A 15,540-nucleotide genomic window follows, 5' to 3' on the forward strand; every position below is an offset into this window, starting at 1 on the left:
AGAGGAGCGCCACCATCCTGCACTGCCTGACATGAGAACGCTCTTTTCTCTGGTTGCAGCGGAATGACACACATATCCTAGTCCGCATATCAGAAGATTGATGGGAGATTGAAGCTCCGTTTGCACCTTTTAAGTAGCCTAGACTATTCTCCATCTACTGAGGTTTCGGATTTTTCCCCCCTCTTGACTCGATCATCCGCCGCCACAGCGTTTCTTTCTTTCTGTCCCTGCGCAGCATCTCTACGCACGGCGCACCACGGAGAAACGCGCAGCTAACCTTCTCCGTAAGAAACAGGCGTATTTTTCCAATTCCCAAATCACTTTCGCCTCCTCCAAGGACTCATCTGCACGGCCTCGCTGCGTAAAAAAACGGGAAAAGGGGGGATTTAAACGCAAACGCAGCCCAAGCATCCAAGAGCAAGCTCGAAAATGATGGCCGGCGGAGCAGTACAACAAAACGGGATTTTTTCAAATCCTCACCATCACAATCAACAACCACACATGGAGTCCGATCCCCCGGACTCACGTAAAAGACCACTGGAGACTCCGACGGAGGCCAGCAGCACCAAGCGCACAAACACAGGAGGTAAGAGCACCGATGGGGATGCGGGGAGCTGTTCGGGTTTCAGTGAATGTCGCTTCGTCCTGAGGCGGTCGGAGAGAAAGGAGAGCAGGTTGATCTGATTCTTGACGTACACAGTGGCACGCTACAGCTCCGACTCTTCAGATTTATGTCTCTATTACGCAGTTATATACGTTTAGATAGCTAAGTTTTGTATTTAATGAGCGACAGTCATCTCTCATCAGTGTTAAAATAATGATGGGCCGCCGCTTTTGGTGGAAGGGAAACAATGAGAGGGACCGAGGGAGGATTTGGAGGGAAGCCTCCGGTTCTCCTCGCTCCTCGCATCCTGACTGTTTCAGCCTCTTTGGCTCAGCTGAACTGGGTGTTTTTATTGCGTCTTAACATTTACGCGCAGCCACAGCGGCCATGCTGGAGCCAAAATAAGGATGTAAACAAGTGAAAGCCAGATCGGGCCGGTGCGTGATCGCATGCTCCCATCCCGCCGACGGATGACCTTGTGATAATCTCACACATCAGCCACCATCACCGCTTTGTGTGCAATTACACAAGCGGATAAACAAGCGGACTCGCATTAACAGCAGGCCCGTGTCGAGCCAGAGAGAACAAGGGCAATCCAGAGCAGCTCCGAATGCGACAGTGTCTCAGTGTTATAGTGCAGCATGGAAGCGTCTGTATATTTTGATCGTGCTTTGCTGTTGTTGATTTTAATAACCCACAGCTGGAACACAAGACATTTTTTCCCCTAAATTGTCCAATCATGTTTGTTCATTATTCTCTGGTTGGATGAAATATGGATATGTCACCATGGTAATCACCATATTTGGTTTTTGTTTACATGCTGTCATGCGCCAAGCATTCCCATCACCCGGCATTACAACCATCAGTAGCCTATCCTGGCCATGCACCCACTCATGGACATTTGGACATACACTACACCTTTAAATATTCTATTTACAATTTACACAACACCAAAGTGCTCCGTGCACTCACTGGTGAAGACTTGGGAGATGTTTTATATGCAGCTAATTATTTTAAGAGAACAATACTCCCTCATAAATGTTATAATTAGAATTTGTAGATTTTAGTGGACCCAACCTTTTGGTGCAGACTGTCAATGTGAACATGCAATAATATTATGGACGCTTGTTCCTTTAGGAGTCAAATAGGAATATGTCATGAGCAAGTGTAAGAAATATTTCATTACAAAGTGTCAGCGGTGTTTAGAGAGCCAACCATTTAAAGTGAAATTTGGGATAAAATGGTCATTCAAATTTAAAAAAAATTTGCACCCAAATTCTTAAGAAGAATTCCTTTTTATTTATCCCACACGGGAAATTAAAAATGTTTTCACTCTGTTATTATTATTATACAGGTTACACACACACAGGCCTGAAATACACACATGCACAAACAGGACCTATATACATGCAATTAATGGAGAGATGTCAGAGTCAGGGGGCTGCCAATGGCTCAGCACCCCAAGCAGTTGGGGGTCCGATGCCTTGCTCAACAGCACCTCGGCAGTGCCCAGGAGATGAACTATGGAGTGAGCTACTGCCGCCCTATGATTGCACTGATATTAGTAATATTTTACAAACTCACTTGTGTGCAGCCGACAAATGTATGTGTTAAATTTGACTATTTCTCTATAACAGAGTTTAGACCCTTATAGGACAGTAAAACTCTTCACTAAAACACAGATTAATGAAGGGTTTTTAACGTGAGCATACCCTTAAATTCAAATGACAAGTGCTTTGTGAATTATAAGTAAAAATATTAGATCAATTCAAAGATTAATGAATAAAATATGGAAAGAAAATCTGATTTCACTGCAGGTGTTTCTGCAGTTTTTAACAGGGAAGAACCTGCATCATTTTTAAAGGTGGCTGACGTGACTGAATGGCATGTGTCATTGTTGGCCTGATTTATCAGTCTCACGTTGAAATGACCACCGGACTTTCCTCACGAAGCTCTACATTTTGAACGAGCATTCATAGCAAGAAGATGTGATGGCTACTGTGATGTTTTAAGGAGATGGGATCTATACAGACCCGGAGTGTTTTAGTGTCCTGTCCCTTTTAGTGCACAATGACAGGTGGCACAATAAAGACAAGTCTTAAGTGTGAGCCATAGAGTGTCCTGGGGATCAATATGGTTTCACCTTTTTGTAGATTTTTGGATTGCCTGGCCCTTTTCAGCAATGACAGAAAAACACATTTCAGATTCTTCCCCATCAGAAAACCTGACAGCCGTCCTCAGGAGTAATAAGCAGACGGAGAGGGTCCGGCTGAGGAGGGGTGAGCCGCAGGTTAGCGAGTGTTGTTTAACTGCAGATCGATGCACTCGGAGCACTAAAGGCTCCTCCTCGCTGTATGCAAGGCTCCCCCTCAGGGAGCCATCCTCCTGCCTGCGTAACAGTCAGACGGCTCGTCCATTTAGACAAATGAAAAGGTTGGGACGATGATGATGATGAGTACGGCTGACCGGGCTTTCGCTCAGGCAGAGAGGACGCCAGGTCAACACTCCCTCAGCCGGCAGCATCAGGCTGATGATCGGATGACATTTGCTTGAAAAAAGAACAAGTTGCTCCCACACACACTTCACTACAGCCCCCTGAGATAATCAAAGAGGACTCAGAGCTTGGTTGCAGGTCTTTGGTGATTTTTTCACACTGACAGTTAATTCAGTTTCTTAAAAAAAAAAATGTCTATTTGTTCCAATTACATGATTGAAGAGTATGGTCTTGATATGACACTGACAGTTTGAATCAATGAAATGAGATTAGGCTCAATCATTCTTGAGGATATATTTTTTACAGAAAGTATGTTTTCTATTAATATTTTTAAGCTGCAGGCTGCAGTTTTAAAGTTAAAGAAGTTAAAGTGCTGCTAAGAGATCATAACAATGGTTGTTTCTTTGTGTGATTAGTTTACGCCACACGCTCCCCACCCCTGTGCTTCCTCTCTCTGTAGTGGCCTTCCTGCAGCCCCTATTTGAAACTGAAGGCATTGTATTCCCTCACCAAGAAACTGAGACTCATGGTAAGAGAGACTTTGCTTTTGATCTTCTACCTGTTTTTTTTAAATATTTTTTTATCTTTCCTGTAACCTTCTTCAATGCAGGGCTGATTCAGCAGTGACAACACGTATATGTGTTCTTGAAGGTCAAATTCTGCGGAGTGAAATCTAAATTTTAGGGCATTTCAATGACGAGGGCTGGCTGCTGCCTGACATTTAAATAGGATTTAAAGTAACACCCTCATATTCTACTCATGAGCCAGGCTAATGCATGCCGATATTGTTTTTTATTGTATGTGATCAATTCCATAACATCCATTTTCATGCTTTTTATACAAATTCAGTGTTTCTTTTGTCATGATTCCCAACATTACTGCACAGATGAGTTCTGATGACCTTTGACCTCATGCTAGCCATATCATCATCTGGGTTTATGGCTGCTGATGCACTGTTGAAATGTCCATTCTCGGATTGTGTTGAAAGTTTGAGTGCAAGTGCTGTTGATCAACTGTAATTCTAACCTTTTTCCTTTTTCACAGGTAGATTGAAACTTAATGTGTAGAACTCAACGGGAAGAAGAAAGCTTTTAAATCAAAAAAATTTGTCTTTATCTGAGCAGAAAATCAAGCCATAAAGCTTGGGCAAAGTGTTTTTCTGTCCGTGTCGTGTGATTAAGAAGTGAAAGTAGACATTTTATTCGGAATAGACTAGAAAAGACACATTTTTCCACTGAGTTCCGGCTGGTGTGTGTGCAGCGTTTATGCAAACGTGTGTGTGTGTGTGTGTATATTAGAGAAAGAGCTGGTCAGCCGTCTGACAGTAGAGAAACAAGACGACGTGGGACCGCTATAACCCAGGGTTATAAATCACAGCTCCATCTCATAAAAGCTGAAGGTCTTAAAGATGAAAAGATCAATGAGTAGCTGCAGTAGCTGCTGTTCACAGCCCTCAACCCCCACCAGCCCTCTAATCCACCAACCCAAACCCATTCTTATCTCTGCGTCTCCCCTGCCCCTCACCCCGACCCAGCAGGGTTATTCCCCTTGCATTAAAGGAATTCTGATATACCTCTAATCATGTACATATATGATCAGAGACGTTTGATGAGCTCGTTGTTAATATTTGATTTAGTTTCAGAGGTTGAAACGGACGGTCGGATCATTTTCAAAGCCTGACTTGATCACAATTGGCTAAATGAGTCATTTTATAATTTAAGGATCTGCTGCGGCTCAGTGTTTTATGTAGACTTTTACATTTTTTACTGAGACGACATTTATTTGGATAAAAAAAAAAGAAAACTCAGCAAAAATGTATTATTTTCCTTCTGAATATCATTGAGCCTTTAGGAGACATTGTAATATTTTGTAATCATAATATGAGTACATGTGAGCATTTACAAGGCACAAAACGATAAGAATTCACAATTGTCATGCCTCTCATTGGTGGAACACAATCCACAGCTAAATCATTCTACTGACACTACAAGCTGATAATAGTTTAGGGTACGGTGCTGTAATAGTGATACTTCAGCTCCCAACAGCCTCTACCTTCTCAGTCTGATAGAAATGAGTCAGATTCAGTCCATCCAAAACAAATGCAGCCTTCTGGGGGTGGGGTTGGGGGTGGGGGTGGGGGGGGGGGGGTGCTTGTATAAGCCATTTAGAAGTCTTATGTAAGCAAAAACGAAATAAATTGGATGTTATTTTTTTCTTCCGGTTCTCAAGTAGGTGGTCAGAAAATGACCATGTGAGTGGGGACGCCTACAGGTTTAACATTCAGGGAAAGGTTTGCTGACCTGGACGGGCAGCCCTTTCAGTCCTTTTTTCACTTTATATTATAGGTTCTTCTTTTCTCTCCTGTCTGAAGGATAGAACACATTCATTTAGTAAATGGATCGACTGGCAAGCTGCTGCTGGAAAGGGGGGGGGGGCGCCTTGAAATGCCCTTGCCAAGTGACATTAGGGGACTAGCAATACGTGTGTTGTGTAGTTTCCTTTGTGTTCTCTGTCTGACACAAGTTGCACAAAAGCAGAGATTAAGTTTAATGAGGGTGTTCGTGAACGTGATGTATTGCGTTGCAGATGGATGCACCTGAACATACGCGCTCAACGCACGTACACATGCATGTTGGGTAGTGAGCCATGGCTGTATGAGACAGCCTTTGATGCTATTGATCCGAGGGTTTTCTGTTGCTCCTGGAGCTGAGCGGAGCATCTTTTTTTTTTGGGACGTCCATACAAAGGAAAGCTGCCTTCCGTGCATTGATCGGCTGTCCGGGACGAGGAGGACGGACCCCCACATTTGGCTTTGACTTGAAAATAGACACTGAGGGGGTTCAGTCCTAAATACGACCAAGCCTGCAACAGTGTGATCCAGAACACATAGAAAGACGTAGATTAGATAGCAGTATATTTGTAAAATGCAAAATGATACGGCTCACTCTCGTGCTTTACCTTTTGTATCCTGCAGAACACGGCGTTCCCCTCTGCGACACGCCTGTTTTGTTCACTCGTGAGCTCCTCTCTTCCTCTTCCATTCTCTCCATCTTCCTCTCCTCCTCATCCATACTAATCATGCTCTACTTCAGACCATCCCAACTGCACCCTCCTCCTCCTGTGCTCCTTCACCCTCGTCCTCCCATAATTCCGTCCTCCACCCACCCCCTTCATCAGTCGCAGGCTGCCATTGACGGCGTTCGCACGGCAACCGTTTTTCGAGGCTGTCGATCAATTTCGCAGCCGCCGTAGGCCAGGACTCTGCCAGTGGTAGCTGCGACCATCCTTCTCCTCCTCCGCCTCCTCCTCCACCCTCTCGTCTTCCTCGTTTTTTTTTTTCAAGCCACTGCGTCAAAGTAAAAAAAAGAAGCCATTGTACAGGGTGGGGTGAAGGCGCTGAGAGGTGGGAATATTGCCACAAAGGGAGGCGTGCGATTGGTGGAGTGCGACGCCGGTCACAGCTAGCCGGTCGCTGATAGGTGAGGAGAGCGGGGCAGCGATGAATATGGATAAGGGAGCGATGAAAGGGCCGATACAGCGAGGACGACTGGAAGGGCCCCCTCCTCTGAAATAGCCTTGGTCCATGAACAATACACACCAGTTTTCACACACACACACACACACACACACACACACACACACACACTGAAGGGAGGTGGCTGCTTCAGTTATCTTTGTTAGTGTAGCCACCATGTCTGCTTCGATTTCTACGCAGACACCCTGATGATAGGGATTGTTTCAGTATGGAGACATTTAATTTGGTCTTACTTCTTTTCAAACTGAATGCAGGGTGTTGTTCTTCTATCAGAGTACACTGTCGGTTTTCTATTTACAATACATAGACGAACTTATTATCATGACTGACCAGGACTTTAATTGTTTTTTTTCTATTCTCTTCCACATTTGCACATGCCGGTCTGTAAATCTTTTTTTTTTTTTTAGCGATCTTGTTTTACAGTTCCATAACTAATTCAGTGTTTTGCTGCAAAATGTTTTCAAGCACTTACTGTTTCTCTACATAAAGGGTTGTGCGTCATCTTCAAATTGAAATGTCCTCTATTTGAAAAACAACCTTTCTAAGAAAAAGGATGCTGGCATGAAAACAAAACACAGTTATAGGCTGCTGGTGTTATGAGTCGTCTGCATAACGTACGCATTTGGTGACGCTTTAGAATTATATTGAAGGAACTTTCAAAATGTAAATATGAAGCATTTAGGAATTAAATCCCTCAGCATGCACATATTGGGCTGCATCTGTATCTGTGAATTAGACTCCTTCTGTCATTCGTTCTCCAAATATTTGATCATTAAAAGCGTCAGAAGAATATTAAGGGCTTCATGGCGAATTTCGTCAGAAAGAAATTAGAGCTCCTGCGCGCTGAAAGTCCCCGCCTAAAATGTCAAATCTAAACTGAATAAATGAGATGGGAAAAGTGACACATTCTGACGCGGCAGAGAAGAGAATGATAAAGATAGACATTTCCTCCTGCTCGCCAGCCTCTGTGAGCTCTCCCTGTTTATCAGTGACGACGGCCATCTTTCAGATCCAAGACAGCTGGTCAAAGCCTCACTGCTGGAGAGCTTTACGTTTGTGTGTGTGTGTGTGTGTTAGTGTGTGTGTGTGTGCGCACATGTATAAATGCTACCCCCCAACAAAAGAGCAGAGTACTGGAGGGGGTGTGTTAGACAAAGCCTGTCCCCCTTAACTCTCCCTGCTTAGGGGAGATGAATATTTTCCAAGTCCCCAGAGCTCAGAGCCTCCATACCAGATCAGCCAGTGCTGTGTTCACACTGCTGCACTTCATACACTTCCCCCCCAATGTGGGATTCACATCTGACGTTTCTACACAAAGCTGCACAAGATCCTGGTCTGGACCGCTTGGGTACATTTGACCCATTTTAGTTTGTAAAGACAGATTGTGATATTTGAAATTAAACTGCTGTTTGCCCGTATTCAATACCCTGTTTAAGTTGTCAGGGGTTTTATAGTCCCGTCGAGGTGGAAACGTATCCAAAAGAGCAGTTAGGCCATTATGAAACACTGAAATAACAGGATAAGTTTTGCTTGTGTGGATTCTAAATGAACGCTTCGTTTACAAAAAACAACATTTTGTTCAGTAATTATGATGAAAAACAGCAACATATCATAACATATTTCATCAGATGTGTGATAACAGGTTGTCATGTGATGTGATAATAGTCAGTTATATCAAACAAAAGTGGTTCCTAAATATTTAATTGATATTACATTTGTGATTTACATTTATCACACAGTTTTGTTAAATACTCGATTCTGATAGGGCAATCATGGCATTCTATGGTGTGTTATGTCTTTATAGCAGGCAGCTGCTGTTCTGATCAGTGCGCAGGAAGAGGTCTGGTAAATGTAACGTCAGCTGTTTCAAAGAACTTTTGATTTCTGTTGAAATCAATATGTGTCGTCAAGTTATTGATTGCTGTAGTAGCGGTGTAATAAGCAGTATAATGTCGAGCGAGCGAATATCATTAGCTTAAAAACAAAGTGCTGCTTTGAGCATTGTTGATGACGGTGATAATAATGTCATTATTGCCAACGAAACCCCTTCAGGGTCCTTCATCACCATGTTATGGTTCCATTCGCAATAATGGCCGGCTTGCTCGACATTATCCATTACAGAAATAGTACTAAACATTCCAACTGGAAGCTGCCAGCATTTGCATCAGTGACGGAGAGAAGTGTTCCTCTTAAAGAGACAACAACCCTCTACAACAAATTCTGACACACACTGTTAAATTTGAAACTAGTACAAACAACAAGGGATGAATTTAACATCCAGTTTTAGTATAAAGGAGCTCTCCTTGAAATACTGGGGGAAAGTAGACTGGGATTATGAGCCTACAATCAGCTTAAAGTAAAATAACTGCAATTTCCTGACTCTAAACTGCGTACTCGGAGCCTGCCATCTTCTATGAAGAGGTGACATTTTTCAGAGTGAAGCGTGTGGAGAAAAGTAACAGAACACAAGAAAGGATTTGTGATCTTCAGCCCCCCCGCCCTGCCCCGCCCCCGCAGGCCCGTGGACACCAGATCCCAGGATTTGAGCCTCCAATCCCCCAGCATGGAGAGCCTATTCTGGGCCTGGCTGGTCCGCAGGGGCCTTAGCAACAGATTGGACTGTTTACTGATCCAGTTATGTTGCTGTGGAGGAGCGTTTAATATTTATTGTGAACAACCTCTCCATACCCCCTGATCCTAAATCCTTCTTTTTGACCCACGGAGCTTTAAACGTGAACACACACGCAGAGACACACATAGAGTTTGATGAACTCATGAGGACATTCTCATAACATGCAGCAGGGTGGAAAGTGGTTACTTTCTGTCCTTGTCGATGGTGCTGCTAGTTCACTTCATTACAGACTTTATGGGAGTGGTGGGTCAGCCCCATTGTCATTACCCACAAACAGAAATAGAGGCAGGTTTTTTGTCAAATCCTTTTGACAGGAAATGTGTCTACTTCCTGTGTGTGTTGTAACTGCAGGGATTTGTGCGCGTGTGTGTTTTGTGACTGTTGCTTGGAGTAGTGAAAACAAAGACCCTCATCACAGCGACCAGTAGGGAACCCTGTAGTTACACAGCTGCAGACTCTCCATATCTACAGATACACACACACACCATTACCTGCTCTGCACTGGAGCCGGTGGTATGGAGTCGTAGTCCATTTTCTAGCCCAGATGTGTAATTTCTTCCCTTTTCAACTGTGTCACAGTTCGTTTGTTGAGCTTCAATAAGACTACTGGGACGTTGCGGGAGGAAAAGTACAGTTTTCCCTCCATTAGCATCTTCTTTGTTTTAAATAAGTATTAATGAAAAATAAATACAATCCAATATATGAAAATTAATTTGACATTATTAGTATCTAGTTTAAGGTGGCTTTGGAGTAAGGCAACAGCTGTGGACAGTACTGTATATGAATATGAATGTAAATGGAGCACAGGCAGGGCGTTTAATCAAGATCAAGATACCTAACTGAATACAATATTAAGTGATACTAGAAAAAAGAAAGTAACATAGGCTACCCAAAGAGAAAAAAGTGCACTGCCTAAATTGATACCTCTACACATCAAGCTAGTTTCTGCCTAACGTGGCTGTTTGAGTGTCAAATTGTCGGACGCAGCCCTTGAGTGATTCCACTTTTGGAACGTTTTTTTTGTAAGGCAGCCAAAACTTCATTTATAGTGCCAAATCATAACAAAAGTTATCTCCAGACACTTAACATATAGAGTAGGACAAGACCACACTCTATGACTAATTTATGATTTACGGAGACACAGCAATTCCCCCATGAGCAGCAACAAGTCCCACTATCTTTAATAAAAGTAGTAAGAACTATTATAGTTATTATATAAAGTATCAATCCAGCAATCTTGTGCACACAGTGGCATTTGAAGCACACTGAGGCCTTAACTTCTGAACATACAGTATGCACAGATTATAGCTTGTCCAAAAGCCGGCTGCTCTCTGTATGACATTAAGGTCATTGTTGTACCCAGAAGTGGCTTGCATCCTTTTAGGAACTCTCCAAATTCTCCCTCCCTACTTTCTGACAGCTAAAACATTAAGACGTAATCAGAAACATTCACCACATCTGTAATTATGGTGTTTTCTTGTTGTTATTTGGACCCGACGTTTACATGCTCATTATGTTGTCAGTGGGAAAGACTAGCTGCACACAGGAGGCCGAGACGCTGGATCTCTGATGATGCCATCAACAAATGCAGAAAATAGTAACGGAGAACAATGAGTCTGACATCATGCTGAGCCTTCATGTGCTCTAACTAACCAGCAGTGTGTTATTGGTGTTGTTTTAACAGCCCAGGTGGCCATGGACCGCAGGTTATTGGGTTGACCTCTGTCATATCTCCACCGTGGGGGCTGGTTTTAAAATGCATTCTGAAGCAGTGAGCCTTTTTTGCTGGATTCTGAATGTTATTTTTTCTGTTAACCTTTTTTTCCCAAAGAATTCATTATTTCAGTTTACCTCAAGTTATGTTGCTCAAACACCCACGAGTTGAGAAGTTTTATAGCATCACTTTTTAATTCGCTGAGCTGTGAGAGGGAATATGGCGTGGGTGAGTGTTACATGACCTCGGTCGGATTTTGATGTTAGTGTTGACACTGATGGGTCAGACGTGGCAAGCAGAGCCTCCAGATGCTTATTATGCTTGGTTAGATTGGCATGCATGAGTATCACCTGCACCCCTGGGATGTGGGATGACACGCTGAAGGGAGCGTGGGGTATAATTACACATAATTAGAATTTGCAACTGTGACAGGTAGATAAATGAGGCTTGGCTTTTCTGAAACTGTGGTAAAAATGTAACCAAACTGTGCTCTTTGTGGGCTGAGGTTCACACTGGATACGGCATGGAGTGGCAGTATAATTCGACACCATTAGGATTTACCGTTGTGTTCTCCACACTGTATAGGCTTCTCTGAATCAACTCCAATGTTATAAAACTTAAAATCATCAGTTAGTTTACAGAAGCATCCATACTGTTTCATTTGTGATATTATAAGCCTGTTTCTTTTTCTTTATCTTATGATTTTTAGTCTATCAGCATGACCATATAGACTCTCAAGACTCTGTTTAAAAATTAAGCAACTAAATGTGTTTTGTTGGGATTCGCTTTGATTTATTTTTTGCTAAATTATTCTATTTAGAATGTCAAAAGTCGCATTTGGTGGAAAATCAAGACCACATTGATTTCTGAAGCACTTTTAACACACTGGTTTGGAACAAACTGCTTTATAAAGTGCACACAGAGTCAAAACATCACACCCTTAAGTACAGAGCAGACTTGAGTCTGCTAGATGTACAAGATGCTCTTAAATGCTGCACGCTAAGAGCCTTTACTTTGAAATCAGAAGGATCTTTAGAAAGAGCTCAACAGAAAGATGCATCACTTTTTAAACTTGGAGTGTTTTATGTCCGAGGCTTTTAAAAAGAGCAGATAAACCTGATAAAAACTGGAGGAATGTTGATAAAACTTCTCTGTAAACATCATTCAGCACGGTGCAGTGTGGGAGGAAGAGCCAGAGAGTGCAGCTCAGTTTTCAAGCTTTCTTTTATATCTTGAAGTTCATATTTATGAAAATTGAGTCATGGCAGTTATCAAACCTGCTAAAAGCTTATTTCCAAAGTGTAATTCAATCTGTTACGTAACCCTGTTCACAAACCCAACACTGGACTGCAGTGCTGTTTCACGATACTGCTGACTTTAATGATATATTTGTGTTTTTCACGCCTTCCTAGTGTGGAAAAGTGCCCTTTTAGAGACATATAACAAACATGTGCTCCCAAAATATTTACTATAAAATAAATAATCAATGATCAATATCTAAGATGCATTCGTGTTTAAAGATTGCACAGGATGTAGGTTACAGGACCTTTTTAAAAATAAAATAAAGAAAAATGTGTGTGTGTTTGACTCGTGGCTGTCTTGTTTTAGCATAGGATCTATGTAAAGGATAATATGGAGCTCTACATTATCCTATAAAGAAATCAATCATTTGATGCAAAATATTGATTTCAAGTGAAAGCTAACATTTTTTTTGCTGAAGTTAAATTTACCAGTCGTTTTTCTGCAGATTAATGGACATGGTCCTCCAGATTAGCATCCATAGTATAGGTCATTCATTGCAGCGGCCTATTATACAGAAATAACAGACTGTAGAACAGTGTAATTGACCAATCAGAATCAAGTCATGCCATGGTAACACGTACACGTACCAGCAGATACAAGTGATGAACATGAGTCACTCATTACATCCTCTGGTATAAATAATGCTTAATGTTGCCAAGGTGTGTAGGCTTGTTTATGAGACGCTGGAAATGGTTTGTGGTGGGAGTTTTCTGAGCGTATGAGCTCGTATCTTTTTTTTGTAGCAGATATGCTTTTGTATTTGTGTGTGCATGCATACATGTGTGTGTGTGTGTGTGTTTCATATTTACCAATTCCCCTGCCTTATTAATACAGGCTGGTTATAATTAGCTAGCCTCTATCTAAAGCAGGTCAGTCCAAGGCTTCATACTCAAAGTGGGTCACTGCAGCACACTGAGGAAAGGAGAGGAGAGGAGAGGAGGAGAGAGGAGAGGAGAGGAGAGGAAAGGAGAGGAGAGGAGAAAGGTAACAAGGAGAAGACTGACAGTTTTAGGCCACAACCATGTGACATTTTTTTCAAGCTTAAAAACAAATTGCTGCTGTGAGCATTGTTAATATCAGAGAGCAAAAACTGAATCGGCAAAAAACGTCACATCATTGTTGTCACTATGCAGCTAATTAGCTATAGAGGCTCGACTGAAATGAACATGTAAAGACGGACAATAGAAAGTTACTCACCAGCTCACACTTGAAAAATGAAATGAGTGAAATGAAGTTTCTCATCAGGAAACTGTACGAGCAGAGCTGAAGCCAGACATTGTAAACATTCAGGACTCAGCCCAAACCTCACCAAAGCTGTTACTGTTTTCTGTTTTTTTTTTTTTTTTTCAATTCAATTCAATTTTATTTATAGTGCCAAATCATAACAGAAGTTATCTTAGGACACTTTACAAACTAGGTAAAGACCACACTCTATGATAAACAAAAACCCAACAATTCCCCTGTAGAGTACGGTGGCAACGAAAACCTTCCCTATAACAGACAGGAACGTCAGACAGACCCAGCTCTGTGGAGGACGGACATCTGTCTGCACCAGTTGGGGAGGAAGAAGAGGAGAGAGAAAGAGAGAAAAGACGGACAGATGGACAGAGAAAGACAAAGACAGACACAAAGACAGAGACAGACACACTTACAGTAACTATAACAATATCTATAGTAATGTGAATATGACTTGTATGTTATGGCAGTTAATACAGCAGAATAGTAGAAACAAGCACAGCTATGGTTATAGATTATAATACCGTAATTTCCGGACTATAAAGTGCACCTGACTATAAGCCTCACCAGCTAAATTTAGGGGAAAATACAGATTGCTCCATATATAAGCCGCACCCGACTATAAGCCGCAGGCGTTTTGATGTGTAATTACCGTAGTATATAGGGGTTCCTGCTACCACGGAGGGGATTGTCGGGACAGAGATGACTGTTTGGGAACGCAAAGCGTCCCATTTATTAACAATAAATCTTTCAATCATTCAATCAAACTTTTACATCTTTGACATGGCGAACAGCATTCGTGCAGAGTACAAATAATACAACGGTGCAAAGTTATACAAAGTGCTCGCCTGTAACACGGCAGTAAAAGTGCAGTCCCGCGGCCGTTTACGTTATCAAAATTACCAGCCTACTACCGGTATATGAAAAGTCAGTCTTTAATCATTGTGTCATCGTCTTCCTCCTGCATACTAAAACCACCGAAATCCTCTTCATCGGTGTCGGAGAAGAACAGGTCCAAAGTGGCGTCGTCAGCCACTCTCTCTCCTTTGTTCTCGCTCTCAAAACCTTCCTCTTCGTCAGTGGAATCAATGGCTCAGGCGCTCTCCTACTCTTTGTTTTGCTCTCGTTACCTGGCGCCAGATGTCTGCCTCGGTCTCGCGCATCCTCGGTAGTGCGCGCCCCTGGTTACCGTAAGCCGTAGAAAAGCCGCACCGTTGTATAAGCCGCATGGACCAGAACGAGGGAAATAAGTAGCGGCTTATAGTCCGGAAATTACGGTAGTAGCAGGAAGCGTCATGCAGGACCACGGCAGCAGGCACCACCACGATCAGCAGATACCTGCGAGACGATAAAGCACAAACAACTCTGGGGAAGAAGTTGAATTAGTAACATGCATTGATGAGACAGGAATGATACAGGCAGAGAGGAGAGAAGCTCAGAGTACCAGGAACAGTATTATCCCCCGGCAGACTAGGCCTACAGCAGCATCATTAAGCAGAACAAAATCAGCTTAAAAATAACAACAATGCTAAGGGCTCGTAAGCCCTAGCGTTTTTAAGGTTTTTTTTCTACATAGACAGGGTGGGAATCTGTCATAAACATTATTTCTAATCAGAATCAAAGCATTAAATAATAGTCATTTTGATAAAATGTGTATGAATAACCTGCTACATTTGAATCGGTGCTGCTCAGAAATAGAACTTTTGCTTCATTGATTTGCTGGTCCAGTCAGAGAGGGGAAATGACACAAAGTTGAAGGTATCTTTTAAAAAAACCTAAAAGATTCAGGGCTTTTGAGAAAACTGCTGAAGCCCCAGAATTTTGAAAGGTTTGCTAGTTCATTTAACTTTGAGAGAGTTCTGCTTTGTTTTCCACCTACTCAGATCTGATCTTTTATAATGCCTTTGCTTCTGAGAAAAGTTTCTCGTGCTAAAACTTCAGTCAGGAGATGAAGGAGAGAACAAGCAGATATAAGCAGATGGAAATATGAATAAATAGTGTCTAAGGTGTATGGATAGTGACG

General features: G+C 42.3%; 1 protein-coding gene across 3 annotated transcripts in view; it reads left to right on the plus strand.

Annotated features, from left to right (window-relative positions):
- The first annotated feature begins 423 nt into the window (after positions 1–423).
- LOC310947673 (RNA-binding protein Nova-1-like) overlaps positions 424–15,540 on the plus strand; it is a 79,509-nt gene continuing 64,392 nt past the window's right edge. Inside the window, exons 1-2 of one of the 3 annotated variants that reach the window (XM_083914558.1) lie at positions 424–586; positions 3,559–3,627. In XM_083914558.1, the coding sequence (XP_083770684.1) occupies positions 430–586; positions 3,559–3,627 (226 nt within the window). In that variant the 5' untranslated portion in view covers positions 424–429. Of the gene's footprint in view, positions 629–3,558; positions 3,628–15,540 lie in introns of all 3 variants that reach the window. The other 2 variants (XM_083914559.1, XM_083914560.1) reach the window with 2 other exon arrangements.

The sequence above is a fragment of the Echiichthys vipera genome, assembly GCF_963691815.1.
Source record: "Echiichthys vipera genome assembly, chromosome: 5".
Classification (NCBI taxonomy): domain Eukaryota; kingdom Metazoa; phylum Chordata; class Actinopteri; order Perciformes; family Trachinidae; genus Echiichthys; species Echiichthys vipera.